The sequence below is a fragment of the Chaetomium strumarium genome (assembly GCF_033439665.1).
Source record: "Chaetomium strumarium strain CBS 333.67 chromosome Unknown B0T15scaffold_1, whole genome shotgun sequence".
In the NCBI taxonomy this organism is placed as follows: Eukaryota; Fungi; Ascomycota; class Sordariomycetes; order Sordariales; family Chaetomiaceae; genus Chaetomium; species Chaetomium strumarium.
In genome coordinates, this window is record NW_026944429.1 from 3552487 (window position 1) to 3580436 (window position 27950).

General features: G+C 56.5%; 7 protein-coding genes across 7 annotated transcripts; 2 read left to right on the top strand and 5 right to left on the bottom strand.

Moving 5' to 3' along the window:
* Window positions 1-15: 15 nt before the first annotated feature.
* Window positions 16-3959, bottom strand: B0T15DRAFT_518411 (DNA replication regulator SLD3-domain-containing protein). Its single transcript, XM_062868359.1, has 5 exons — window positions 3453-3959; window positions 2659-3396; window positions 1874-2610; window positions 1287-1819; window positions 16-1225 (listed from the first exon to the last, which is right to left on the bottom strand). Exons 1-5 carry the CDS (start codon window positions 3729-3731, stop codon window positions 393-395), a joined length of 3120 nt encoding a protein of 1039 aa, XP_062726178.1. The 5' UTR covers window positions 3732-3959; the 3' UTR covers window positions 16-392.
* Window positions 3960-5221: 1262 nt separating this feature from the next.
* On the top strand, window positions 5222-9378 carry B0T15DRAFT_481782 (uncharacterized protein; the record flags this gene model as incomplete). Its single annotated transcript, XM_062866052.1, has 2 exons — window positions 5222-8759; window positions 8825-9378. 2 exons carry the CDS (start codon window positions 5222-5224, stop codon window positions 9376-9378), a joined length of 4092 nt encoding a protein of 1363 aa, XP_062726179.1.
* Window positions 9379-11608: 2230 nt separating this feature from the next.
* Window positions 11609-13643, bottom strand: B0T15DRAFT_489084 (uncharacterized protein; the record flags this gene model as incomplete). Its single annotated transcript, XM_062866567.1, has 2 exons — window positions 11609-13252; window positions 13323-13643. The coding sequence occupies 2 exons, from the start codon at window positions 13641-13643 to the stop codon at window positions 11609-11611; spliced, it is 1965 nt and encodes a 654-aa protein (XP_062726180.1).
* A 3639-nt stretch (window positions 13644-17282) lies between these two features.
* On the bottom strand, window positions 17283-18179 carry B0T15DRAFT_36706 (uncharacterized protein). The gene has a single exon (XM_062864177.1). It carries the CDS (start codon window positions 18107-18109, stop codon window positions 17459-17461), a length of 651 nt encoding a protein of 216 aa, XP_062726181.1. The 5' UTR covers window positions 18110-18179; the 3' UTR covers window positions 17283-17458.
* Window positions 18180-20121: 1942 nt separating this feature from the next.
* Window positions 20122-21502, bottom strand: B0T15DRAFT_547091 (HAD-like protein; the record flags this gene model as incomplete). Its single annotated transcript, XM_062870168.1, has 5 exons — window positions 20122-20781; window positions 20908-21056; window positions 21140-21207; window positions 21274-21315; window positions 21372-21502. The coding sequence occupies 5 exons, from the start codon at window positions 21500-21502 to the stop codon at window positions 20431-20433; spliced, it is 741 nt and encodes a 246-aa protein (XP_062726182.1). The 3' UTR covers window positions 20122-20430.
* A 494-nt stretch (window positions 21503-21996) lies between these two features.
* On the top strand, window positions 21997-23868 carry B0T15DRAFT_425845 (P-loop containing nucleoside triphosphate hydrolase protein; the record flags this gene model as incomplete). Its single annotated transcript, XM_062865639.1, has 2 exons — window positions 21997-22174; window positions 22232-23868. The coding sequence occupies exons 1-2, from the start codon at window positions 22147-22149 to the stop codon at window positions 23866-23868; spliced, it is 1665 nt and encodes a 554-aa protein (XP_062726183.1). The 5' UTR covers window positions 21997-22146.
* A 146-nt stretch (window positions 23869-24014) lies between these two features.
* On the bottom strand, window positions 24015-27563 carry B0T15DRAFT_36852 (uncharacterized protein). The gene is made up of 2 exons (XM_062864184.1): window positions 26996-27563; window positions 24015-26929 (listed from the first exon to the last, which is right to left on the bottom strand). The coding sequence occupies exons 1-2, from the start codon at window positions 27189-27191 to the stop codon at window positions 24162-24164; spliced, it is 2964 nt and encodes a 987-aa protein (XP_062726184.1). The 5' UTR covers window positions 27192-27563; the 3' UTR covers window positions 24015-24161.
* Window positions 27564-27950: the final 387 nt, after the last annotated feature.

Sequence of the window (27950 nt, forward strand, 5' to 3'; positions counted from 1 at the left end):
GGGGAATGGGGGAGAAACGCAGCTTCTATGTCACTGATAGTATGCTTTATCTTGCCGTGACTCTAATGGAATTCTCGGGCGGTACCTAATAGAGTTTCGTCACACCCGAAGCTGGAACTATAGTACTTAGTAATCAGCATTCACGACGGACAGTACCCGACCAAGTTGCCAGCCCTTCTACAGCTTCATTGTAGCACGGATCTCTACTGTCCATGTAAGCAAAGTCCCATCTATCCCAGCGACGCCCCCCGAGCACCAGCACCACCAGCCTTACACCTCCGTGATCCAACAGCTACCTAGTAACAGTACGTAATACCGAACCCCGCCCCTCCCCATTTCCAAGGACCCCAGGTCTAATTGCTACCTAGCTTAAGTAGCCAAGTTCAGTTCAGTCATAGCAAGTCATCAATATCATCCAGATCCGTCGTTTCCCACCCCAGCCGCTGGTAAATGCTCATTCCATCCTGCTCATTCCTGTTCTCTCCTCGCCCGTCTCCATCGTCACTCCCCGTCCCACTCCCACTCCCACTCCCACCACCCTCAACACCCCTGTCGACCGTTTCCTTCACCTTGTTATTTTGGATAGCATTAATCGAGTTGGAATAGGAATGGGCCGACGACCTGTTGCCTCCGTCGTGTGCCAACGCAAGGGGAAGCCTCGACTTGATCGGCGTGTCATCCACCAGCATAGCCGCTCTGTTCTGCCCCGACCGTGCCGCTGGGACCGGGGTTTCGAACAGCCCGCGCAGATCAGGCGGAGAGGACGGTACATCGGCATCGCCGAAGAAGCGGTCCACGGGGTCGGGAACGGATAGGTGTTGACGAGAGCGTGGCTGGCCTTGGGCGAATGCCGGCGCGGGTGGCGCTGGTGGTTGGGGCGCTGCTTTTCGGGCCATGAGGGGTGAGGAAGCGGGGATGCCCGGCCCGGGCGTTTCTTCTTGAACTGGGCCAAGGCCGCGCGTAGCGGGGATGCTTGAGTTTGAGTTGGGCCGCGCCGGTGTGGCTTGGATTCTGTCTGCGGGCCGTCTGGGCTCGCCGAGCCTGTCGGCGAACTTGCGAGGGAGCGTGGACGCCGGCACCACCGAGGCGCTCGAGGGCGGAAGGCCTAGGAACGGCGCCGGTTGGGATTTGGAGGCGTCTGCGGCCAAAGCGTCCTTGTATCGATTGTTGGCCGGCGTGGCCTTGACCTGGACAGCCGAGGCACGGCTGGCGGGCTTTTTCATTTCTGCAGAAGCCAGTTAGTTGCGTGTCTGAAGTGGGATAAAAAAAGGGCCAAGAGAACGTACTCTTTAGTTGCCCTACCGTTGCCCGCATCTCGGCGGCCTCGATGTAGTCCTTCACTGCGAGCGTCCGGTTCGGCTTCTTAAGCGCCGAGATGGCATCTTTGAGCTCGGCTTCTACCTGGGCCTTCTTCTGCGCCTTCAGATCCGCCCCGCTCACACTCACGCTCCGCGAAAAGATGCTCGTTCGTCTCTCCTGGAGACAGCTGGGCTCTGCCTTTGGAATCAAGCCTGTTGACGATTCGCTCGCCTCCCGCTTCAACCCTGGTATCACTGTTTGACTCGCCGACCGCAGTAGAGCGATTGTCGCCGCCGGTCCCCGGGAGACGCTACGTCGACTCCGCTCTACTGAGAGCGCACGCTCTAGAGTCCGGTTACTGTCCCGTCTCGAGGTCGCCACTCGCTTTGTCGGCGCACCGGGTTTCGGCTTGACTACTGAGGTAGGCTTTTTAACCTTCTCCTTGGGCGGTGACTGGGCAACCGGCCCCCCTAGTTTGCGGTTAAGAGAATCGCATGGCCCAGGAAGCCGCGCGGAGAAGCTGCCGGGGCACGTTAGCCAAGGATCGAGCGCTGGAGAGTTGTCGTTCACTTACAATGGCATAACAATATCGACGCAAAAGTCTCTCAGAGGGTCTGAGTTGGCCCTTTCCAGCTCTTCTCCCTCGCGGCCCTCGGCGGGCACCTGAGACTCGGCTACGGCTTTGAACTCGTCTAAGGTGGTCGACTGCCAGATGCAGAGGCGGTCGGCGTGGACATCAAGGAGTACCGGGAGATTGTGCTTGTTCCGTTTCTTGCTCGAGGGCTCCTGGCTCGTCTCTCGCGAGTCGACGTGACTTTCCATTCCCATTCCCGGCACTTGGCATTCGCTGCCCTTTGCGAGCGTCAGGGGTTCCAGGGCAAGGATCTCCAGGATCAAAATCATCTGGAGCTGCGTTTCCCTCCTTCGCAGACTGGATATGTGATATCGGTGTTCGGTTGTCGTGAGCTTTCCCTCGTCATCCCCGCTGGGTACGGGTTGGTGCGAGAGCCACCATCGTCGAATATGGTCGACTTCTCCTGGGTATAGGCCGTCCTTGCCTAACTTGGGCTTCTTGGTCTTTCTCTTCTTCGGCTTAGAGGAGCCATTCTCCGACTCGTGGACAAGCGTCTTCATCTTCGCTATCAGCTCCGGGATGGTTTCCCGGTACTTTTTGTCGATTAAGACCGTGTTCATGATAAGACCTTTGAGGAAGTCTATCAGGTCCTTCATGTCACGGCTGGGATCCACATCCGGATGGAATGCCGCCCTGGCCCGAGAGAGAGGACCTTTTGCGAAATATGCCAACGAACCCTGCTTTGGTTAGCATGAGCGGGGAAGATATGCGAAGTAAGCTCGCACCTTTGAATGGTATAAAGCCTCCATGTACTGGGCTCTAATGCTCTGGAGGATGTCTTGGTTCGGCTGGGAGTTGGGATCGTCACCGCGGACTGCGGTGGGTGCTTGGGCGGTTGCCGCAGCATCGCCTTCACTTGACACGGTAGAACCAGGCTGAGCAAGCGCTTCACCACCTCCCTCTGCAGGGGGGTTATTTTGGCTCTCATTATTCCCTGATGCTGACCGATCTTCGGTACCAGCTGATGTTGAGGGCCGCTCGGGAATTTCCTTGTCGATGACTGACATGGAGCGTTTCCGGACCAGGGACTGTATCTCGTCGATGGCCAGTCTCCTCCTCTTGCTCTCCTTGTACATCGACGGCGTTGTCAATGGGGCGGCCGCGGTGCTCTCCGGGTTTGCCGGCTTGGTACTTCTCATCCTCTCCCGACATACAACAGTGGCATTCTGGCTGAAAATATCCATGTCCACCCAAGACCCCAACTTGCACAGCGCATATAGGCCATTGCTTTCGCGTTCAATTGCATAAATCATGCGGCTTGTCTCGGAGCGGGCGAGAAGGACGTTGGACCCTAGGCGGCCTTCGAGGTCGAGGATCTTGATGCTGGATTCAAAAAGACGGCTGGCGGGAAAGCCGCCTTGAGGTTGGGAAAGGTCGAGCGCTGACAACGACAGGTGCTCGCGAGGAAGAAGCATTAAGGGATGCAACATGCGCGGCTTCACTGTCACGCCTGAGGGATGTGGCTGGCGATCACTGGGTTAGTTCTCTTTGTCTGTCGGGACCCGAGAAGCTAACAAACCTTGAGGACAACCGGCGCCTTCAAGAGGCTGTCCGCTGCGACTACAGGAGCATCTCGCTTGCGTTTGCCAGAGCTGGGACTGCTGGCGTCCGGACCGTGAAGACCTTGGCGGCTCTCTGGCCGGGCGCGGTTGGATTGCGCATCGCAAGCTGGAGTACCGAGACCAGTAGCCGACGATGGTCTCCACGATGCGCTGCTCGGCGGTCTGCTGTCGAACTTGTTCTCGAGCCTGCTTGCGGGACGCGACGTGCTGGCACTCTGCCCCGCTATCGAGGACATATCGAAAGGAAAACCCGTCTAGCCATCAATGATGAACTGCGGATCACATAAAAATAATCTTCGGCCTGGTGACGGATGACGATTGCCCTAGGCGCATAAGGCGGATGCATATGGATACCTGCCAGAGAGGGCATTCCACTGTGAGGTGCGCAAGATGGGCACCTCGTCTCTGGCGTCACGCGTCGCGTGCATTAAAACCAATGCTGACGCGACGCCCAGGGATTAAATTGGCGTAATGTAAGAACTGGTAATAATTGGTATTGTAGAGAGTTGTACTCCGTAATCACTCGATGAAAAGTCTGGCGCCATTGGTGAATTTCATTTGGTAGCACGTTCCAGCCCCTTACAGTACGCGTAAAATCTTCCACCATGATTCACAATGTCGCTTAATAAATATAAACTTCAAGTTCCTGTCAACATAGGATTGGGAATCCAAGCACATGACCATGCCTATCAGCTATGTGTGCCCCGATCGTGGCTGCGAACTTTCTCGCACCTTCGGACAACGATCCGAACATCGTGTCACCATAACTATTTTGCTCGATAACTCTTCGAGCATTCTGAGAGCTCTTGGCCTTGGCTCGAGCTTGGGCAGTCTGAGTCGATTTTCATCACAATGATCACGTCGTGTCCATTATTTATCGACTACTATTTATTAGTGTAATGAGCCGCAACCAAACTGTCCCACACGCAGTCCAAATGGAACTTAACGAAGCCCCGCTTGAGCTTTGGTGGAAATCCGGCCCGCCATGGGGCAGAAAAAGCCGTACTTGTACAATGTTATCCAACAACTACCTGGTATCCAACAACAGGTCAACAATGAGGCATCACACAAAACTGAATTTGAAGGGGAAAGAAAGAAGGAAGAAACGGAGGAAACGAAATGGAGTGAATGGAAAGAATGAATGAATGGAACGAAAGAGAAGGTGGAAGAGTAAGAAGAAAAAAGAAAAGAAAGACGGATACCTTAGATACTAACTTTATTGCTTTCGTACTTCCGTTTTTCTGCCCATACAGTGGCCCGAGCTCGGTCGAAGTGGTTGACGATTGCCGGCTCGACCAATGAAAAGCGACTTGCTGCATGCAGGCGCTGCAGCATTGCGTTAAGTTAAGCGGCACGGCAGTCCATGCTTCTCGCACTATCACACTGCTAGTTCTGCACCTTGAAGGCTTCCAGTCGACACGCATTTGAATCGGACGAGATTCAACCAGAATCAACTGCCCAATTGTCACTGTCGGCTTTCTAACACCTCTTCACGATGCCAGATGGCCGTGTTTGATCGGCGCCGCGATACATGCACTTCGCTTTTCCCGTCGTAGCGGGTGGTGATTTGCTCGCAGTGATTTCGGCTACGGTTCTCGATCGATCTCTCTGCCCGTAGCCTACCGGGAGCCATTCGCCACTTCGCCATCCCATCGGCGCCAGGTACTCCATAGCCGTGCCCGATTCATCGGCTCCACGTTAGTCGTCTATCTGTCTCCTCGAGGGAATGGCGACAGAACCATCCCCCCGCACCGTGCGATTCTCCCAACCCGACGATGATCAGCATGTCCGGCCAGACAAGCTCAAAAACGGATCGCGCCCATCGCCCATAATGTCGGATTCGGAAAATTCTGCGTCGTCGGGCTCAGGGGAGCTGCAGCTGAGCCCACGGAGTGTGTTGGAGCAACATGATGATCTCGCGTCGCTCGGCCGGTATGTCGAGGCGACGCATCCCGCTTCCGTGCAGTCACATCCGTCCGCCGCGGTCGCAAACGGCGGGGGCAGCCGCCAACGTAGCACAGCCGAGTCTGTTTCGTACTCTAATGGGACCGGCACGCGTCCTCAACGTCCCACTGGCCCCGCCAGAACCCCTTCCAACACATACCAACCCTACACGCAACGGAGGCCGAACCAGAACCCGCCCTCCTTCACCTCCAGCGGCGGGCTCCACATTAAAGATGGTTCGAGACCGCGGCAGGTTGGAACGTCGACATTCCGAGCTCAAGAGCGAGAGTATGTACGGAAGCTGCGTCAACAAGACTACAGCAACGACTACTTTGACACCTATGGCTCGGCGGAGGGTCAGTACGAGTCGGATTCGGAAGGCGAGACACCCTCTTCTGAGGGGCCCTTCGACAACTACGATGACGCTCACATCATGTTCACCAATACCGAAGGGAGCCAGATCACGGAAGAGGATCTGAAGGATTCACATAACCGCGAGAGGTTGGAGTGGCACGGGATGCTTGAAGCAGTGCTCACTGGCGACGTCGTGCGGCAGGAGAAAAAGCGCCTCATCGGATCGGCTGACGAGGAGATTGGCAAGAGCGCCCACAAGGCCGAGCTTTGGCTGGGAATCCGCGCCCGGGTTCACGGGAGGCATCTGCCCGTCCAGCGGAGGATGATCGAGGAGGCACGAGCCTCGCTGGACCGCTCTGTGAACGACGTGATCAACTTCTCCATTGCCGGCGAGACCGAGGCCGGGAAGCCGCCTATCGAGCAGGTCCGCGATGCTATCGAGAAGATCGAAACGATCGAAAACCTCTTCCCTTCGAGCACCGCACTTATCGGATCGCTGAAACCCACCACCTACCAAGCCTACGAGGAAACCTGCTCGGCGGTGATATCCTGGCATAACGTCAACGAGATGATCAATACGGAGCTGTCCATCTTAAAGAAGTGGGTGGGAAACGACGATCTAGACTTCCAGCGGTCTCAGGAGTCGTCGGGCCGTATTGGAGAAGAATCATCGTTCCTGGATCGGCTGATGAAGGAGGAAGGTCTGAAATCACTCCACGAAGACGATGGCGGTGATGGCAAAAACCTCAGAAAGAAGAGCATGCTGGACGGCATCTCGATGGTTATAAACAAGGCCAAGGCCACTCTGATCTCGAATCACGAGGCATTCCGGAAGCGCCATCTACCGCCCTACATCGAGGAGCTGCTCACCCTCATCAGTTTCCCCTCCCGGCTGGTCGAAGAGATCATCAAGGTGCGGCTGGCCTATGCCAAGAAGATGAAGGAGTCGGCACAGCAGAACCCCCTGATGCAGGACCAGATGATCTCTCAGTTCCAGATCCTGCTAAAACTAGCAATCAAGATCAAGGCCGAGTACATGGCCATCGCCCAACCCGAACCCGGCTGGGAGCTGCCGCCATGCATCGACGAGGACTTTGATCGCGTCGTGCTCGACTGCCTGAAGTACTACTTCAAGATGCTGAACTGGAAGCTCAGCGGCAACAAGAACACATTCAAAGAAGCCGAGTTATTGTTCCAGGAGTGGGGTTTTGGTAACGAGATCGGGAGCCACCTGACACATGGCGACGTCGAGGTTGCCGAGCAGTTCAGCTCACTCACCTACAAAGCCCTCAGTCGGCTCAACCAGACCTTCGAGAAAGAGCTCCAACGGAGACCGAAAGAGAGTGTCTCGGAGATGACCAAGCGCTACAAGCAAATTCTCGATTCCGTCCGCGTGCGGCAGCGCATGCTACAAAGATTCTCAAGGATGCTGAGCGACAACTACGAAAACACGTGCGACTTCACCGTGGCCTTCGGTCCCGATAAACTCCAGGAGCTCTTCGACCGCTTGGTTGAGTCGGGCCACTTCCAGGTCTACACCGGAAGCCCCGAGCATGAGGGCGTTATCATCATTGCCTCGCCAAGCCTGCACGGCCGCGGGGCTGATATCCAACTACTGATGAGCACCTTCTCCTACGATACGGTGACCGAAGATCCATCAGACCCATACCTCCTCATCATCAGAGCCGAAGACCCGCCAAACTGGTTCGGCGCAAAACTTAGCCTTCCGGTGCGGGAGGAGCCGCTGGACATCAAGCTCGGACACATGAGGCTAATCGCCGGCGGCTCCCAGCAACGGCTGATCAACGCGAGGAAGGCGTTCCTCGAAAGCATCGACATGCACATCGACCTGGTAGTGGAGCAGAGATCGAGCCTGCAGAAGGTGAACATCCGGCTCATGGAGATGCGGAAAGTTGCCTTCAAGCTGTCCAACGCCTTCATGGACAGTGTGGAGACGATCCGGCGGCAGACACGGGGCCTCAACTGCCAGGAACTGATCCAAACCTGCTTCATCTTCGCCACCGAATTCGGGCAGCGTTCGCTGTTGTTCATGGATAACAACAGACGGACCATGAACAACATGAAGCTCACCAAGCTCGCGCTTGACTGGGTGAGCTTCATCTGCGACGACTGCATATCGTCTGACCGCAAGACATTCCGCTGGACCGTGCAAGCCCTCGAATTCGCCATGGTCATGACCAGGGGCAAGCATATCCTAGCGCTTGGCGATGACGACTACGCCAGGCTTCGGTCCAAGGTGGCCGGGTGTATGGCTCTTTTGATCTCGCACTTCGATATCATGGGTGCCAGGTCCAATGTTGCCGCGCAGGCCGAGAAGCAACGGATGGAGGCGCTCATGACGCAGCTCAAGCGCCTCAACAAGGGCCAGGGCATGGATGACCGGACTGCTGCCAAGTATGTCGAAGAGCACCGTCTCGAGGAGCTGGCCAAGGTGGACGATTACCGAAAACAAATCCTCTTAGAGCGTTCGGCCATGGGCCGAGTGCTGGAAGCCTCGAACGAAGTGGACCGCTCGCTGGCATGGCTGTCGTCGACAGCCACCAACTTCACTATGAGGTGGCAGCAAGGCCACTTTGTCGGCGGCGGCACGTTTGGCAATGTGTACGCGGCCATGAACCTTGACACGGGCCAGCTGATGGCCGTGAAAGAGATCCGCCTGCAGGATCCGAAGCTGATTCCGAACATCGCCGGTCAGATCCGCGATGAGATGCGCGTCCTGGAGACCGTAGACCACCCCAATGTGGTGTCGTACTACGGCATCGAGGTCCACCGAGACAGAGTGTATATGTTTATGGAGTTCTGTTCCGGCGGCTCGCTCGCAAACCTGCTGGAGCACGGCCGTATCGAAGATGAGCAAGTCATCATGGTTTATGCGCTGCAGCTTCTCGAGGGCCTAGCCTATCTGCACGAGCTCAGGATTGCTCACCGCGACATCAAGCCAGAAAGTAAGTTCTCTTGATCATCCTGCCATCCGTGCTGGAGTTTCTTAAGCTGACGGTTATCCTTTTAGACATCCTCCTCGACCATAATGGCATAATCAAATACGTCGATTTCGGTGCGGCCAAGCTCATCGCCCGGCAGGGCCGCACGCTGGTGCAGGACATCGCCAGCACCAAGCCCAACAAATCCATGACGGGCACGCCTATGTACATGTCGCCCGAGGTCATCAAGGGCGAGAACCCCGGCCACTTCGGCGCCGTTGACATCTGGTCGCTTGGCTGCGTCATCCTCGAGATGGCCACGGGCCGCCGCCCCTGGGCCAACCTCGACAACGAGTGGGCCATCATGTACAACATCGCGCAGGGCAACCCGCCGCAGCTGCCCTCGCCTGACCAGCTCAGTCCGCAAGGCATTGACTTCCTCAATCGTTGCTTCGTGAAGGACTCGAAGAAGCGAGACACGGCCGTCGAGCTGTTGCAGCACGAGTGGATCATGACCATCAGGAATCGCGTTGTCGACCCCGCTACCCCGAGCAGCGACGCCAGCGGGTCCGTGCAGAACACGCCGAGCACGGCGACTTCGTCGATGAGAGCTGCATTCACGGGAGATATGAATTTCCAATAGCGTCCAATGTAACGAGATGATGCCGGGCCGGGCGTGTGTGGTTTCTTTGCCTTATAGTTCCTCGTTACGGTTCGTGTGTCTCCATTGGGCTCGTTGTTCTTCATTACCTGCCTCATCCAAACGTAATTTTCCTGTGGTGCACACCCAGAGCTACTACAGTACCTCCTGCATCTGTCTGTACAGGAACAATACTCCTCGTCTCTCCCGGTCAACTACAGTACCTACCAGCTACAGTCACCAACCTATCTATCCTGATCTTTCCTGTCTACATACTTGATGGCATAGCGGGCAGAATACCAATTCATCTCTTTCCCTTCTCGAATTGGAGTTTTGCTGTCGAGGCTGGGGCTGCAGATTGTTTCAAAGGGGTTGTATGCGATACATACAGTTTAAAACCTAGTGTTATTTAGTTTCAAACCAGTGAGAGGGCCAGCGTCCTTATTTGAACGTTCCCTCTCCAAGTTGGTTGTCGAATACGTTCACACTCAAAATATCGCCACACTAGTAGACTGGTCATTAACAACAATCCACTGCCGATCAATTTCCCAACTGCCTTGGAGCAACAATCGAACAGAGTTTTGTCTGGACCACACCAGAGTAGGTAAGCTGCTGCCTCCATAGGGTACCTACATCTTACTTCCTCCAGTTGAATACGCAATATTTCGGTTTATTTATTTACTACGTCGTGCAGAGTGTAGATGGCCTATTTTACCCGGGCGGACAAGATCGGTTAGAATGCGAGACCCGAGAGAACGGAACGCAATGGAGGAAAGGTGTACAGTATGTATGTACATACTTAAATCTCCCCCCGGGAGCGGCGTGGAAACGTGGACACAAGGCAGCGGAACGGGACGAACCGCAGCGATGTGGTGTTTGTTTGTACAATTGGTACATGTATACTATAATGTACTGGAAGCGACCCCCTGTCGTCGATCAGACACACACAGCTACGGGCGCGTCCCCTTCCCTTCCCGGGTTATATCACACCGATCTTATTATCTGGGCCGGGCTTTTTAACATACATAGGTACACTGCATTAACTGGTGGGACCCGGTTTGGAAGCGCAGTAGGTACAAGTAATATATATGCAATGCATACGTTAGTACACTGCGTGGTAGAATACACACAACAGATCTCTCTGGGTTCCGTGGTTGTGGCACATACTGTATGGATGCCAAGGTGCAGAATCGGATATGGTGCGAGCTGGCGATGCATCACAGGGGGAAACGCGTATTGAGACGGAACACCAAATGTGTGTTGTGGAACGCCACCTCAGGTTAAGTTGCCATATTTACTATGAAGCAACAGACGGTCTCTTTAAGGGAGGGCCTGATCCGCCGCGTCCACTTAACTGGTTGCCGCTTCTTGGGCCTTTGCCGAAAGCACACTATACATAGTATACAAGACAGTTCGCTCCGAGGTGCACATTGTCCAGCGCCCCTCTTCTGTTCCGGTTCCTTATCCAACCCATATATGTGCCCGTAATCCCTTCAGCCATGTACCGCGGGGTCCCCGAGGTGTATACGGCTGGACAGGACACAAAACCGTACGAGCGAAACCATCCCCGTTTCCCACCCCGCTCGCCCAACCGACAGATATACTTTAGTACCTTATTTTCCTTGAGCTAACCCTGTTGACGCCAACTAATCCTCTCCCGACGCCAGGAGTTCGCTGAAGATGCAACGGAGTTGGAAATAGCAGAGAGCGAGCTAGGCTCATGGTGTGAGCCGAGGGCAACCACTCCCTTGTGTCTCTCTGCTGGTCGTCTCGTGTCGCTGCAGAGGGTATATATCCAAAAGCCGCCCTCTGTCTGGCTAGACACGCAACAAATCTTTCCAAAAAGCGCCAACTTTGCGTCCGTCTGTTTCACTACATTAACGGAAGAAAAGAAAGCGAGAAAATGCTCTTCATCTGCTGTAGTTTGCGGCACTGTTGCTGATCGCTTTTATTGTTTCATGAAACCGTAGCCACGTGTATGAGCCCGGAACAAGATGCCTCCCCGGGACAAAGGGGAAATGATATAATGAGCGAGGAATCGGCTGACCATAAAGAAAAGAACACGTTGAGAGTATCATTGTCCGAAGATTGAACCCAATAGGTGGATGGGTTATGCGGATCAGGAGAGCGGGTTAAATAAATCGATGATAGTACACCGCCGCCCCCCTAAAGCGGGGCAAATGCGTTCGTTGGTGGTACTGGGCATTCGATGGGAGCCCTGCCGAGGCCCTTGTCATGACTTGTCCGTGGTGAAGTCCTGGGGAGTAACGTTCTGGGCGAACTGGAACTGCTTTGATCTCGGAGGGGCCACGGGTGAGGAGCGAGCCGACGACTCGGGCGGGTATGAGTCGGGAAAGTGATACTCGGTTTGCCCAAGACTGGTGCCAAAGAAGCCGGTATATGTCGGCCCCATAGTGGGCGGAAACGACGGTGTCACCGGCTGGCTGGCCACATAGCCTGGAAGCTGAGGCGCCATTGAGAATTCGACTTCAGACCCGCCGTGGCTGCAGAGACTCGGCGTCGGCAATGGCTCGTCCTGCGGCACGTAATTCCACGTCTGGTCGAACGGGCCTGGGAAGTAGGATTCATGGAAGCCCATCGCCACGCCCGGCGTTCCCGGCGGAGACTTGATGGCGGGCTCCGCGTTGTACAAGGGGATCCCGCTCACAGCACCCAATGAACCGAATGGGTAACCTTGCTCATCCTCTTGTTGACCGTTCACGCCCAGAACGCACTCCCCTGTACTGGAGCCGAGCATCCCCTCCGTGCTCATCGGAGACATGGCGCTGTTCAGGGATGCCATTGCCGGGGCCTGTGTCGTTTCCTGTAGACTTTGGAGCAGCGCCTCCCTGGTCCGGTCCATCGTGAAGGGTGACCGCGGGCCGCCCGGGCCGATTAATTGTGCCTTCTGCACGCGCCCGTAGAGACCCGTGGCCGATGATATCCGCCTCATCGGGCTCACCGTGTCCGACCGTCTTGGCACCTCAATGCCGGTCTTCGGCCCGGGCCCGCCCCTCAATGACGACAGTCCTAACGGGGCCGGTCGCCTGCTTTTGCGGCGGGCCGCGATATCGGCGGGCGGAGGCGGGGATTTGAAGCGCAGGTCCGCGATCGTCGAGGGCGAGTCGGGCATTGACATTGGCGAGACAGCGTCAGATGTCGCGAGACTCTCCACTGACACCTGATGCCGGAGCAGCTGATCGTTGAAAGTGGTCGGTGCGCTCGAGGCAACCACCATCTCGGAGGGTAACTGGGAGATTGAAGGAGTTGCAAAGTAGTCCTGTTCGGCAAACGGACTGAATGCATCCGCATCGTTTATGCCGATGCCGTGGTGGGCGTTCAGTGCATCAAAGTCCGGGCGTGGCAGGCCATCCCCCGCCGTTGCGCCTGATAACCTGAAAGGAAAAACTGTCTGCTGCTGGTGGAACTCGATTCGCTCCTGTGTGTCCTCGAAGGAGCCGGTTGGGGCCGACGGCTGCGCCAGCTCTGGCATTCCCTGCGTCTGGGGCGCGGAAGCCGCCGACGGCTCATACTTGACATGGGCGAAGCCACCGCTTTCGGAACCTGACGGACTACTCTCGCATGCCGCGGTAGCCGACGCTGGCGTTGCGGCCTGATGGTTAGTGGGTTCGCTCTTGGTCGCGGCATAATCGCCCTCTGTTCTGCTATCGTTTTCTCCAAAGGCGGCAGTGGACAAGCCTTGAAGCGGGTGTTGCTGATTGTTCGAGTCGGAGAACTCGGTGCTTGGGCTCACGCCGTGATCCTGGTCGCCAGTAGACTTGGCTTCGGAAGCCGCCCTCTCCCTCGCTTGTTGCGCCTCAAACTCAGCCGTCTTTTTCATTTGCTTCTCCTTCGCCCGGCGATTCTGGAACCAATTCTGCCGAGGACGCCTTGTCAGCACACCAAAACATATATACATATCAGGGAGTTTACCGGCGAGGACCAACATTTATCCTCGGCACCTCAACGCCCATTTGCTCGGCCAGTTCGCGCTTGGTGCTGCTACTCGGCTTCTGATTCTTCGCAAATTCCCGCTCCAACAATTCCACCTCGTCCTTCGCCAGCCTTGGCTTGGGTTCTGCCGGCTTCGAGAGCTGCATGCCCCCCTGGCCCATCATGGCGCCCGCCCGGTGCTGTTGTTGGTAGTACGCCACAAGCGGGTTCCAGTACGCGTACTGGGGACCTTGAGGAGGCGCATGTTGCTGGCCGGCGAAGGGCTGTACGGTCAGGCCCGGGTAACGACGGCTGTAAGGGTCCATGTAGTCCATATCTCTTGCGTCTCCTTCGTGTTCGGAGCGGCCTCGCGGACGAACACTCCGTCGTCGCCCTGCCGCGTAGCCGCTGAAGTAAACGCGCCTGAGCTCAAGACCCCTTGTCTCGCGACGAGTTTTCTTGGGAAAGGGGAACGTAGTGTACTACTACAGTGGGAGGGGCACAAAAAGGAGTGACTGAAAGTGAGGCAGTAACGTTGTGAGCTTGACAGCAACCCGTCTGCGTGAGGAACGCGAGGTATTAGGGGGGCCGAATGCGAAGTCAAAAGAACGTGTGGGCCCGATCACAACACCCAAGCCAAGAAAGCGAAGTGGGAACGTGCCGGGGGAAGTTTAGCTTGTTTAAAGACACCGCGAGGGACCCAGCGGAGGGCAGAGGCGGAGGGGGTGGTGCGACGACGAAGATCGAACAGGGCCTTCCCACCTGTTTCTGCTTCTCCTCGCCGTTGTGCAGGGTCTCCTCCTCTGCACCTTTTCTGCACAACTCACTGCGCAAGGGCCAGGCCGTGGACGCTGGCGAGTCGCCGGGTCGCTGGGCAGGGGAGTGTGGATGTCTTCGGGACACACAAGTGGGCGTAAAAGATCCCCGACAGGGGTTCCTGCCAAGGGACCCGAGGACAACGGGGGCCAAAATGAGTGCAAGGTACGGAGTACTTTTAGGTACATAGTGTACAGATCACGTCCTAGCCGGGTAGGTGCCCCACATGCGAGCTGAGCTGCATGGGTGCGCTGCAGTGTGAGTGGACGGCGCGGTTGGGGACCAGCTCCTCGGCGTCGGCCCTTGGCATCGTGCCGGAGCCACCACAGTATGTAGTGCAGTGTACGGAGTACGGAAAGTATGTCCGGGTTGTGTCAAGAAAGATATCGCTAATCGTACTAGCTCAGCGGGTAAGCCACATTCGCAGTTCTGTCACCTCCCACCATGTGGGTGCAGGGAAATGAGCAGAGCCAACTTGAACTGTAATTTTGGGTTAGAGAAAATGGCTATCGTGCTACTTGCACAGTCAGTTGTATCAGGTTCTCCAGTTCAAGGAAACCTGTCAGACCCGGCATGAAATGGAGATTCAGCTGGCACATCCACATTCAGGCGGCGACCAAGTGTAGCCTTGCTCTTGGGTTTCCGATTCCCTCAGAAAGCGTTCTAGAGCTGCTATCGAGCTGAGAGCTGCTCTGGTGGGAGGTGTGGAGGAGCTGGGCCAATTGGAAGATGGGACGGAAAGCGGCGGAACAACCGCGCATGGGCCCGGACCCAACCAATGAGAAAACGCCGACTGCATGACATGGAATGGTCGGACAGTGTCAGGGCAATTTTGCCAGGGGACAACTGCTTCTACATATGGCTTTACCCCGGAGACTTCTTCGCCCCTATCCGAAACTGTTAGTGACTTTTAGTCCAAGCTTGACTACCTAAGGTAAAATTGCAGTGCCGGCTGTCAGAGTCAGACGACAATTGGCACCGCTCCAGGAATTCAAAAAGGCTGCCCTGCCATCCGTTGTCGGTTGGTCACTGTGTCCGCACAGTTAGCGTAATTTTAACGTGGGGTCCAAGACGTCCGGTCCGCTCGGTCCCAAGCCTACCTACAACCCTCGGAGGGTTGTAGTTGGGGCCGTGCCTGATATGCCCCAAGCGTCTCCCCACATTGGAGAAATTCGCTGAGGCAGCGCGGCGGAATGCGCTTTCCTCGCACCGAACGGGGAAGCACAGGCCTGACTCAGGACGCACACTCAATGGATGGTCATTTTGACACGAGGGCCAAGGACCGGAGATCAACCCTGGAACTGACCTACACTAACATCGTCGACAAAGCTTCACCGGCACCCGCTCTGTCCTCAACATCCCCCGCTCTCCATATCCTGAATGAACTGCGTCGGTGCCGCAGCTGCCCATCACTACCGTACCTTGACCACACGTGTAGCGGGGCCCAGCCTCGGCGGACGCCTCGACCACGCCTCGGGAGATGAGAAGAGAAGCAGGCGTCTTCACGCGGCGGCGAGACCTGTGGAAGGCCCAGCGTGGCGCCTGGATCATCATCAACTCTTGGGGAGCACTCTCTCTTTCTGACTTCTGCAGGGCGCCTCCAGCCCAACTTCTCCGTGGTCGAAGCTGAAACTGATTCAGATCTGGTGAGGCAGGAACCCTTTGGGCGTTGGAAAGCGAGACGAGATCTACTCCGTAAAGAGCGACCAAACTCATGCTTCCACTTCATCTTTTACACTAGCACGGGCTCAGATTCCAGCGGGCTTCACACAGCCAGAGCTGCAGGACTCCGACACCTCATATGGCGACAGCCGCAACTGATCCCTGTCCAGTTCAAAGCACACGTCCCTGGTATGAGTTTCTGCTGGCCCCAGCGCAGCCAACCAGCCCACTCTGGGCTCCTCCGCCGTGGCTTGTCTCCCGACTGGCGGGCACCGACCGACACTTCTCCCCTACCCAACCTGGGAAGCCACTGCTGCTATGGGTCGTTTCGCTTACGACCACCCCTGATTCGTGCACCGGCTCAGCACCTTGCCGACTTGGCGGTCACCGGCAAGTCCACCGATGGCTTAACTAACCAGCAGCAGCATCACAAGCCGCGACTTGTCGGTCATCTGAGGCACGCGGACATCTCTTCTCTTGCCTTTACAGTAGCTGAGGGAAGCCAGATAAGTGAATACCTAGTTACCCGGAGACACTGTCACCCCTATGATGATGATATGATCTCCGTTATCCATTCTTGTTTATCGCGTACACTTTCTCTCCTCCCCCCTCATGTCCTTGTCCCTGCTTTCTTTTCCCTCCCGGTCTTGTTCTCATTTCCGCTGGTTGGGCCAGAGCCTCAGTGCACCGAGACACCCAGGGGCATTTTGACCGGCCGCGCTTGACAACGTTATCTCCGTTCAAGACGACAACAAACTGCTCAAGCCAAAGAACAGCGCCAGGGTTACACGTCGTGACGTCGAAAACGCGGTACAGGGCGAGAGTGTGACCCAAACATGCGCTGCGCTGCTATTTATGGAACGGTCTCCAGTGCAACGCACACAATGCGACAGCGGCGCCCGCTGCCTCAACGCAGGATCATGATTGGAAGCTGGGGGCGATCGCAGTGCAGTGAGTGCCAGCGCAGCGCAGCGCAACTGTTCGGTGGACTGTGCATGCATGCACTTTGCTGACGGGAGCTTACCGTAATCCCAACCTTATGTAGGTACAGTACAATACCAATACTCACTGTAGGCATGGACATACAATACACACACAGCAGCTACGACGACAGGCCCCGAGCTGAGACAAGCAATTGCGGGCAAGATGGCAGTCCCCGACACAGCGAAGCGTCGTCAATCAGGCACTTGTCTTTGGGCCGTCGGTCGGTGGCGGAATACTTTAGACGGACCTGGCAAACCTCTGGTCACTTGCAGACATGTCATCAGTCAAATCCAGTCAGGCTGTCGTCCCAAAATTCGATACAGAGAGCTCCGTGAATGGTCCAAGCAGGAAAGCCTTACCAGTCGAGCCAGTTAACGTTATTCCCGCCGCCGATCAGATCAGCAACCGGCTCGACGCTGGTCGATCAGTGCCGATCTGGTAAACCTTAACGTTATTTTGGCGCCTTTCATCCACGGTGAAAGCCACGGAGAAATGATATCATTGCTGGACGCTTATGACAGCTGGATGAAATGACAAGAGCTGCAACGGGCGAGTTGTGGCTGATATCCCGCCAGAGAGCCAGGACACCCCACTGGATGTGACAGAAGCCAATTGATGTCGTTTCTCTCCCGCTGATACAAACTAGGTATATAGTATGTATCGTTTCCCCCATTCCTGCGAGCTTAAGTCAACGAATGGGGGTGGCGTTCGTACTAAGTGAGCATGCCGTAGAGGTGTGGTGCCTCTTACCCGGTCCGCTGCAGGCTACAAAGTACAGTATAAGGGTCAGTGAACAGCTCGGTCGAGCCGCTCGGCATCCGCCGAAGAAGCTTTTCCCACTTCCAGCTCGACTTACTGGGCGTGGTTGTTGGGTGCGCTCATTGGACAGCGTACGGCGCAGCCACCTCAGGCCTCGAACCTCGAGTGCGGTGCGCAAGAAGAACCTGGAGGCTGGAACCTCGAACTGTGCAAAGGGTGGATCAGCGAGCGGCATCTGGACAAGGCAGGCATCGTGAGAATGGGGCATGCCGACGGGCACAGAAGTTCGAGACCAGAAAAGCCTTTTTTGATGGGGCGTCACCCCGCACCGCCTGACACCGGCCCTGCCGCCCGTATGTGAGCGGGCGGGACGCAGGAGCGGCTGGCCCTCCACGCTCTTTGGTTTGCTGTCTGCAGCAGCGCCCGGTCGAAGCCGGAAATGCACCAAGAAGCCCGGGACTGAGCAGCGAGTCCCGGGTGCAACCTCAACATGTAGCCAGGCGGCTGGCCCGGGCGGTTCACGTTCACCTCTCGCTCTCGCTTTGCTTGTCCTCTCCTTCCCTCGCCACCAAATTCCCATCACAGAAATATACGCATTGCTTCACGAACTGGTATGTCGTAGAATTGTTCTGTGGACTGCGGCGTGCTCGAACAATCCCAGTGATGGTTTGAATTGTACCGCGCCATGTTTTAACATCCAAGGGACCGGGAGATTGCTACACTATCCGTACTGTGGTTGCGGTCTGGCCCTGGGGCGGCCACGTGCCGATAGGGACGCCTTGGTCCCTACGGCTACCACAGTACATACAGTACAGACCCTGCCGACCTAGCTGGCCGGCGTGCAGATTCTGTGCCGTATATCCGCAGCGTGGGAGTACCTAGGGGTACATACCTCAGGCGCACCGTGTCTTTTCCCTTGCCAGCCGGTCACTCGCCGGAAGGACGTACATAACGTACACACTACACAGGGACCCGTACATGGAGAACTTTATTCGTCGTGTGCGACATGTTGCTGGATCTCTTTGCCTTGCCCTGAGCAAAAAGGCTTTGCAGGATCTTGTTATTAAGCAACAAGACAAATTGTATCAGCAAGCAAGATGCCGACAGCCTAGACCCAACACCTTCACCACAAGAGCAGGGTTATTCACATAGTATTCTGGGGTCCCAACACCCCATAGAGCCATAGTCCCCAGACAGATCTCGGGCCTGGCCTGTCTTCGGACCCGGCTGGCAAGCCGATGAGAGCCCGACTACTAGTACCTAGGTACTGTACCTTGGTTCATTATAAGCCTCGCCAACCGTCGACCGAGCCATAACGGAAAAGTGGGCGCAGCTGCATGGGCAACTAGCTCACTGTGTCAGAGGTATGGGGCAATCTGTCTGAGAAATTCTGATGGAAGCACTCGACGAAAAGCTCCGGCGTCTCTGGGTTCCTGCAGCGGGTTCAGAGTCCAGGCAAGGATCAGCTCGTTCAGGTGCTGGCTAATAAGAAACTGTCTGGCGTTCATTTTTTTTTGTCTTCCGCCCAGGGGTGAAAGCGGAGAACAACCTAAGAAGCCTCCAACCAAACTCAACGCCGGATGCTATGGCTGCTCGCAGCCGACTGTACTAACTACTAGTGCGGCATTGCTTTCTGGCTCGGGCTTGTTGGCTTCCACTTGTTACACAGGATGGGGTGATTCGGGCAGACTGTCACTGTCCAGCTATGATTGGCTGTCATGCCTCGGCAACCCACGAAAGTAAACACCACGAGAAGCCAGATCTGCAGGAACGGTATCGACGAGCGTGGCCGCAAAAGACGCCGACCACTTTCGCGATTTCAGTAGGTAGAAGGTATGCAGGCACCCGCAACCCCCATCAAGTCCAGACACGGTGTATTGTGCACACTGTAATACATAGCTACCTACAATTCATGTACTCAGGACGGGCCTTTGCCGCTAATAACTCGATAATGTTCCACGGTGACCGTCTTCAGTGAGCTTGAGATCTCGCAATGTGCGTCTCGGGTGCCTGAAGCGGACCACCCAGATCCGGCCGCTTCCCAATCTCTTTGCCTGTTTTTTTCGACAAGGTTGCGCCGGCGGTGGGAAACGCTGTCTTACCTCCGCTGTACTTGTACCTCCGAGTCCATTACACCTAGGGCGCGTTGCTGTCTCAAGAATCCGGCCCCCGGTGAACCATCAGGACAAAGACACTTCGACGCCGGCCTAAAACCCAGAACCTAAGGTATGTGTGCATCGCTTCCGTCACGGACAGCCCAGAACAAAAGGTCACGAGGGGACTCTGGCCAACCTCTTTGACATGTCCCGGCTTCTCCAAGTCAATCTCGGCTGCCTCCAACTGATCGTCCTCTGCAAGATACCGGATGGGCCAACTCGCCGTTGTCTGCTGTTTCTCTCGCTAAGACAAGATTTTCTTGCTTGCGTGTGTTGCAACTCTGCAAGCCGAAGACATGGCTGACACATAACGGTGCAGACGTTGGATAGGACAAACAAAGACATAGAAGGGTTCGTAAAGTTGGAAAGAGGCGCAGTGGCTGGGCGTGAACCGTTACCGAGACTGAGACATCTCGGAGACAGCTGGGCCGGGGACGGATTATGGACGGCGAGTTTGGATTGTTCTGGGGCGAGCAGAGTCATTGTAAGCGTCACACACCGTTGCGCAGGGAATATTGACGACCAGACTGGAAAAGAAAATAAAAAAGGGTCATGTGAACGGGAGGGCATGGTCGTTTCGGTCATCGACAAAACCAAGAATAAGAATGGCAAGCTTTACGCTTCCCATTATCTACGAAGGTCGTGCGATTTAGGGCGACAGAGCAGGATTTTTCTACCATCCAAGTTTCCCACATCAGTCTCAAACCCCCTCCCTCTTACTTATTACCCTTTTCCCCCCGTCCTTTCACCTACTCTTCGCCAACGCATCCCTAATCTCCAGCGTCACCCTCCCGTCCTCGCCACCAGCCTGCAGCAGTCTCACCGACGCCAGATCCCGGACGACCCAGTCGGGCCCGGCGCTCAGCACCTGCTCGACCGTGTGGCTCGTCACCACGGCCAGCACCCTGCACCCGGCCGCCTTGCCCGCGCGGATCCCCGCGGGGCTGTCCTCGAGCACGAGCACCTGCTTCTCGCCGCCGCCGAGGCCCAGGCGCTCGCGCCCGAGGAGGTAGCATGCGGGATCCGGCTTGCCGTTGGCTACCGACTCGGCTGTGACGAGGTGGTCTGGCGTGGGGAGTTGTAGGACATTGAGCCACTGTGAACATATGGGGGGGAAGTTGGGGTCCGGTGAGTTAGCATGTTGTTTTCTTTCTTTGGTTAAGTAAGGTATTGGATATTCGAGGTGTCGAAAGCCGAAAAAGGGGGAAACGAGAGCACATACCCCGGTTACAAGCGGCACCGTGCCCGAGGTGACGATGGTCCAGGGCGTGGAGTGCGCAATCACGTCTTGAAGAAGGGCGCGCGCCCCGGGGATCTCGACGGCGTCGGCGCCGTACAGCTTGGGGAGCTGGCTCTCCATGTGCTGGACGTCTGTGATCTTGTGTGTAAGAAATACTACGGACGAGCCCCACAGCGACGCGGTTGGGCAGAATCGACACAGCAAGCTCACTCACATTCCGGTGTTGCCTTTTCAGGGGCTATGATCTTGAGCGTGTCTATGGATCTCCGTCCGTGGGACGTCCTGGAGAACGTGAGGTATTAGCAAGCTTACGATCTGTCAGATGTGATATTCTGCCGAAACACTCACTCAAGGATGACTTCGGGGTCGACCCCTATTTCCTTGCCGATACTGACAAGTAAAGCAGCGAGTTAGTTTAATCACCTATGAATTAGCTGTACCCTCACCTCGTCCAATGCTTGACCACCGCATCCGTCGAGTCGATAATAGTGCCGTCCATGTCAAACAGGAGGCCGTCGAAAGTGGCGGTCTCGGGCGGCGCCGAAAAGGCGGCCTGTGGTGGCTCTGTGCTGCCCATTTTTGACTCGCCGTCGATGATGCCTTACAGAGGGCACGCAGTACTGGTAGTATCGGCAGCGAAAAAGGGCGCGTATTAAGGTATCTCGTCCCGATGCGTTGAGGAGCGAAGGACCGGATCTTAATCAATTCACTTGGAAGACAAATCTATGGGCTTGGGTTCTTTTAAACTGAGGATCGCAATCGGGCTTACGTTGTCGGATTCTCCTTAAACAGAACGCAGCGCGCGCCTTGACAATGACAAATTGGGCAACTCCGCCTCGAGTCGAAAGTAAGACGGACCCTAACCCTCCTCCTGGGAAAGGGAGCATGAACTTTTGAAAACCGTGTATCTATTACCGGCATAATAAACAGCTTAAAATAGCGTATACGAAGTACCAATCGCGCAACATAGATCAATCGGTCCGTAGACAGTTGCAAGATCGAGAATAGGACCTCTCCGGGTCTTTATGAGGGGGCACCTACGGATAGTGTGGGGTGCTCTCTGATAAACGGGCTTATCGGGGCGGTGAACCATGGCACAAACTTTTCAGTTGCTGTAACTGCAGTAATTTTTCTGAGGTGTTACAGCTGGTGCAGCGAGCATCCGAGTACCCCCAGCTCAGGTATCGCAGAGGGCGGGATCGTAACTTCAGTTCTCCAACAATGGCCGGGTCAATAAACAAACCGAAGAGTATGGATGATACGAACTTCTCAGGCTTCCTCCAGACCCTGCTAACAATTTCATCAGAGCCCAAGTCGAAGCGGACGCCGGTCCGGCTACGCCACAAAATCGAGAAGGCGTCAGCCGCGAAGCAGCGCAAGGCGAGAAAGCTGGCCAAGAAGAACCCGCAGTGGAAAATCAAGCTGAAGAAGGACCCCGGGATTCCCAATTTGTTCCCCTACAAGGAGAAGCTTCTGCACCAGATCGAGGAGGACCGCGCACGGAGGAACGAGGAGCTGCAGCGTCGCCGCGAGCTCGCCAAGGCTGCCAACTCGGCGCAGGCCGAGAAGAATGAGGATGATGAACAGATGGACGAGTATCTTGCAGGCGAGGACTTCTCGGGGGATGATGTGGATGATGCCATGGATGAGGACGCCAGCGACATCGACGAGTCTAACCCACTCGCCGCTCTCGTCGCCAGCGCGAGGAAGACCGCCGAGCAATATGAGAGAGAACTGCAGAGCGGTAATGAGATGGACGACGATGAGGATGACGACGACGGCGACAGTGAGGACGAGGCCGAAGCGGGCGTCGTCGAGGTTCCCGGCGGTGCCTCGTCCCGCAAGGCCTACGACAAAGTCTTCAAGCAGGTCGTCGAGCAGGCCGATGTCATCCTCTACGTCCTGGACGCCCGTGACCCGCAAGGCACACGCTCGCGCGACGTTGAGCGGGCCGTCATGGCGGCTGCCGGTGGCGGCAAGCGTCTCATCCTGATCCTCAACAAGGTCGATCTGATCCCGCCCCCTGTGCTGCGCGGCTGGCTCGCCCACCTGCGCCGCTTCTTCCCAACCCTCCCGCTGCGTGCCTCCAACCCGGCGCCCAACGCCCACACCTTCAACCACCGCGACATGACGGTGCAGAGCACCAGCGCCGCGCTCTTCCGCGCGCTCAAGTCGTACGCCGCATCCCGCAACCTCAAGCGCGCCATCTCGGTCGGCGTGATCGGCTACCCCAACGTCGGTAAATCCAGCGTGATCAACGCGCTGCTCTCCCGCCTGGGCGGCGGCCGCGGCCAGCGCGCCGCCTGTCCCGCCGGCGCCGAAGCCGGCGTGACCACCTCCATCCGTGCCGTGAAGATCGACAACCGACTCACCCTGCTCGACTCGCCGGGCATCGTCTTCCCCTCCACCACCGACAGCAGCGCCGCAACGACATTCATCCCCAAGAACCCGACCGAGGCCCACGCCCACCTGGTCCTGCTCAACGCCATCCCGCCCAAGCAGATCGACGACCCCGTCCCGGCCGTCTCGCTCCTCCTCAAGCGCCTGTCCGCCACACCCGACCTGGTGGAGCGCATGGCCAAGGTGTACGACCTGCCGCCCTTGCTCTCCAACCCGGAGAACGGCGACGCGACGACGGACTTCCTCATCCAAGTCGCTCGCAAGCGCGGCCGGCTGGGGCGGGGCGGCGTGCCCAACATCAACGCGGCCGCCATGACTGTCGTGACGGACTGGCGGGACGGGCGGATACAGGGCTGGATCGAGCCGCCCGTGCTGCCTGTGGCTGGTGCCGGGAATGGTGGCAAGGGGACCAAGGTTGCGGATGAGGAAGTCATGGCTGACCAGAAGGAGATCGTTACGGAGTGGGCGAAGGAGTTCAAGCTTGAGGGGCTGTGGGGGGATGAAGAGCCGGCGGCGGAGACTAATGAGATTGAGATGCAATAGATCAAGTCTTTTGTTTCTGGGCGGCTACGGGTAGGTATCCTTTTGCGTCTGAGGCGTTGCGGCGTCGAAAAGGAGATATCGGAAAACAAAACAGGACCATGGTTGCTTTTGTCATCATGATTTGCATGGGAGTTTTCTGATCAACCAACCTTGCCAACTCGACTGAGGTGCTTTTTTATTTTTTTCTCTTTTATTTTTGGCTCTTGTGGTAACTGCCCCTAAGAGACCTAGGTACCTTCTTGTCATATTCTGCATAAAGCCCGCCCTGCCGGGACAAAAACATCTCTGATTCCTCAGTATACGCTCACAAGCTCCATCTTGACGCCCCTCTTCCCTGTGGTCTCGTCCTTCTGATCGGTCACCCGCACCCGCACCTTCTGGAACAGCTCCACCGTAACCTCCCTGCTCCCGCTGGTCGTGAGCGTGTACGTCTCGGCATCGTACGATGCCGCCGGCTCCGGCTCGGCCAGGTCGCGCAACCTGATGAGGCTCTCGATGCCGAACCTCGGTACGAGCACCACGAAGCCGTTGCTGAACACCTTGAGCACGAAGCCGTCCTCCTCCGTGGCCTTACCGCGGAGCGCCTGGCCGACATAGTAGGCGATGCTCGCGCGCCCGGCCAGCTGGGCGTTGCGGTGCCGCACGTTGATGTTCCTGCAGACGGCCTCGAGGCGGCCGCGGCTGCGTATGCTCGGGTTGACGGCCTCGTACCCGATCGCGGCGGCCAGCTGGCGGTGGGCCACCAGGTCGGCGTACCGCCGGATCGGCGACGTGAAGTGCGTGTAGATCTCGCTGGCGAGGCCGTAGTGGCGGAATTCCGGGTAAGCCTGCGTGCCGGAGCAGAAGTACTCGGCCGCCATCATGCAGCGGGTGGCCATGATGCGGACGAGGGTATTGAAGAAGGGCTCGTTGGCGTCGACGCACGCGTCGAGGCTGTCGGCGAGGGCACGCGAGGATTCCACGCTTATCTCGAGACCGCGCTTGACGCGCAGTTGGTTGGCGAGCTCGTCAAAGTTGGTCTTGGGCGGGGCGCCGTGTCGCCGCAGGATGGCGGTCTGTGGGAAAGCCTCGTAGATCTTGCGGGCCACGCTGACGTTGGCGAGAAGCATGAACTCCTCGACGAGAGACATGGTGTCGAGCAGCTCTTTGGTCTTCACGTCGATGGGATCGGATGTCTCCGACTCCATTTGCACCTTGACCTCGGGAGACGACAGACTCAGCGCACCCGCGTCTAACCGTTTCTGCTTTAGCTTTCGGGACAGCGCGAGCAGGGTCCGGATGCTCTTTGTGAGGTCATCCTGCTGCGAGTGGTCGTCGACTCTGAGTTGTGCTTGCTCGTAGCTGAATGCCTCACGAGACTTGATGACGGACTTTGTAAACCTTACATTCACAACGTCTGCGTCGGGCGTCAGCTCCCAGAGAACGGAGAAGGCATAGCGCTCAACGTAGGGCTTCAGAGAGCACAGATCTGTGCCGAGAAGCATCGGAAGCATGTCGATACGCTTGTCGACCAGATATACCGTCGTGCCGCGGATGCTTGCCTCGGCGTCCATGGCGGTGTTGGGCTTGACGAAATGGGACACGTCGGCGATGTGCACGCCGACCTCGATGTTCCCGTTGGGGAGCGGCCTGGAATGAAGCGCATCGTCGATATCCTGGCAGCCGATAGGGTCGATGCTGCAGATGAGAAGATCTCGCAGATCCTCCCGGTCTCTCCATCCCGGGTCGTCCGTGCTCGCCGGCACCCGCCAGTCGTGGCCTTCCTTGGGCAGACAGTCGAGGACGGTCTTGGGGAACGGCCGGTACTGTACGTCGTACTCTAGCAGCAGCGCTTCCGTCTCCGCAGCCTTGGTTTCCAGCTCGCCCAGGGACCGAACGAAGTGACCGGTCGGGTGGCGGGAATTGCGATCCCATGCATCGATGGTGACGAGGATTCGCTTTCCGACCAGTTCCGCCACTTGTCGTGTGCGTAGACGGATCTTGGGGATCTTCCTATCCATGGGAATGACAAAGACAGTATCCTGCTTGCGACCTTGTTGCGATGATTGGCTGACCGAAGATTGATCGATGTGACCGACGTATTGGCGCCAGTTCCGTTTCACCACTCCAACGACCTTCGCAGTCGGTTGAGCATGCCCCTCTGTCGTCTTGCTGTGGGTTCGCTTGACCTCCTCCTGGAGCGCCTTGCGTTCCTTCTCGGACACGAAGTCCCCCGTCTCCTCAGCGTCCGGATTCTCGTTCTTGGTGATGGCATCTTCCTCAATCACCTGGGTCGACGGCTCCTTCCACTGATCCTTAGGCAGCACCTCCACGACAACGAGGTCGCCGTCGATGGCACGGTTTATATTCTCCCTCCCAAGAACGAGCAGCGGCTTGGGGAATGCCGGCACCCTGATTGATCCCTCGAGGTAGTTGTAGGGCGAAACGTTGAAGATGCCCTGATGGAGCAAACCGCTCTTCACACCCGTCATCATCTTGGACATGCTGAAGTACTCGGGATATAAGGGTTCACCGGCCCGCTTCTCCTTGATAGTGCTCTCCTGGTCCTCGCTCTCCGGGATCATGTCCAGGAGTGCGTCGCCATCCTTGAGCTGCCGGACGTACTCGGACAGAGAGCATGCGTGGATGCCTTCCTGCTTGGCCTTGCGCAGGTTATCGCGATCATTGCTTAGCATGACCACGGCCGGCACCTTCTTTGCCCCGGTCCGGGCCAGGTGCTGGTTGTACCAAGCGACGGCTTTGCGGACGGCGCGGTCATTGCGATCGTTGACCGACTCGCCCCCCTGGCGGGCAACATGGGTCTCGAGACGGAACTCGTTGAAAAACACATAGAACCGCTTGTCTTCACTTTTGGTCAGGCCAATGAGGCGGTTGTACAGCGGCAGCGAGCGGTTGCGCAACTCCTCGAGGACCACCTGCAGCACAATGACATCGTAGAAGGCCGAGCTCTGCTCAAAGAGATCCATAGCGGTCAGGAACGCGTTGGTGTCCGGCACCAAGTAATGGCCATGCGGGAATACGCTGGTGCCGGCGGGCGCCTCTGAGAGGACAAACGGAGTGGCTGTCGATGAGGGTCAGCGTCACTCATCCCATCCATGGTTCAATGTGTATGACGCTGAATGCTCACCTCGGCCTGCAGCATCCCTGGGGGCAGTATTGAGACATCTTTGACAGAGCCTGGACGAGCAGGGGATGTCTTGGCGGAGGTAAACCTCACGAACGATTTTCTGGACTTTGCCGCTCTTTGTCGATCTCACATAGACCTTGCTTGAGATGTTGGACGCGAAGGGGTCAGTGTCTAGTGATCTCTTGAGGCTTGCCATTTTGACAAAGACGCAGTGCTGCAGCTCGCGTCAAAATTAAGCACGGCAGCAGTAAGTCAAAAAGTTTCTATAAACCGATTTGTCCTATTGTAGTGGTGACCTTTGTCGCTGTTTTTCAGATCGAGGTTCTGATTGCCATTGCTGGAAAACACGGGCATCGCTTCTCTGGCGAATCACCGGTTGCGAAGCACTAAGGTAAGCGAGCCTTATCTTATCGATATGTTATCACCCCGCAGAACTCGGGTATCGCAGTGCCTCTCTTCGAGGGCTTCACATTAGAGGTTGATACATGTGCAAGTTTGGTGTCTACTACCTAGGTAGTACCTACTAGTACTGGGTAGTATAGTGAAAATCTGTTTACTTTGAGTTGGTGGAAGCTGGCACAAGTTAGGTCAGTTCTTTTGAGGTACGTAGTGAGTGGCTCAACTGATGCAAGCCTTGACAACGCAGTGCTCTCTTACAAAAGTTCCCTTCAAGAAAAGTTGATACGAGGTGCTCGGCCTTGATATAGGGGCTTCAGTCACAAGCCAGCGGAGATCTCTACTCTACCTTTGCATAAATGATCTGTCAAATTGTATCTGTTTATATCCCGCGGCGTCTTCAACAGCTTCTCCTATTTGTCTGGAATACTGCCTAAGAGGTTATCATAACTTTGGCTAGCAGGTAGGTAAGCTTACCTGTACATAGGAGCCTCCCCGCCACCCCGGAAAGCATTGGTTTATTCCATCTGCTTTGTGGGCATGGACAGTGACGGTTTCG

Excerpts from the sequence above, each read along its gene's own strand:
- B0T15DRAFT_518411 (XM_062868359.1), bottom strand. The coding sequence starts at position 3,731 with ATGTCCTCGATAGCGGGGCAGAGTGCCAGCACGTCGCGTCCCGCAAGC. Across the intron at positions 3,397-3,452 it reads AGGCGCCGGTTGTCCTCAAG|CCACATCCCTCAGGCGTGAC; the intron begins GTTTGTTAGCTT and ends AGTGATCGCCAG. Across the intron at positions 1,820-1,873 it reads GTCGATATTGTTATGCCATT|CTTCTCCGCGCGGCTTCCTG; the intron begins GTAAGTGAACGA and ends GTGCCCCGGCAG.
- B0T15DRAFT_36706 (XM_062864177.1), bottom strand. The coding sequence starts at position 18,109 with ATGGGAATTTGGTGGCGAGGGAAGGAGAGGACAAGCAAAGCGAGAGCG.
- B0T15DRAFT_36852 (XM_062864184.1), bottom strand. The coding sequence starts at position 27,191 with ATGGCAAGCCTCAAGAGATCACTAGACACTGACCCCTTCGCGTCCAAC. Across the intron at positions 26,930-26,995 it reads CAGGGATGCTGCAGGCCGAG|CCACTCCGTTTGTCCTCTCA; the intron begins GTGAGCATTCAG and ends CCTCATCGACAG.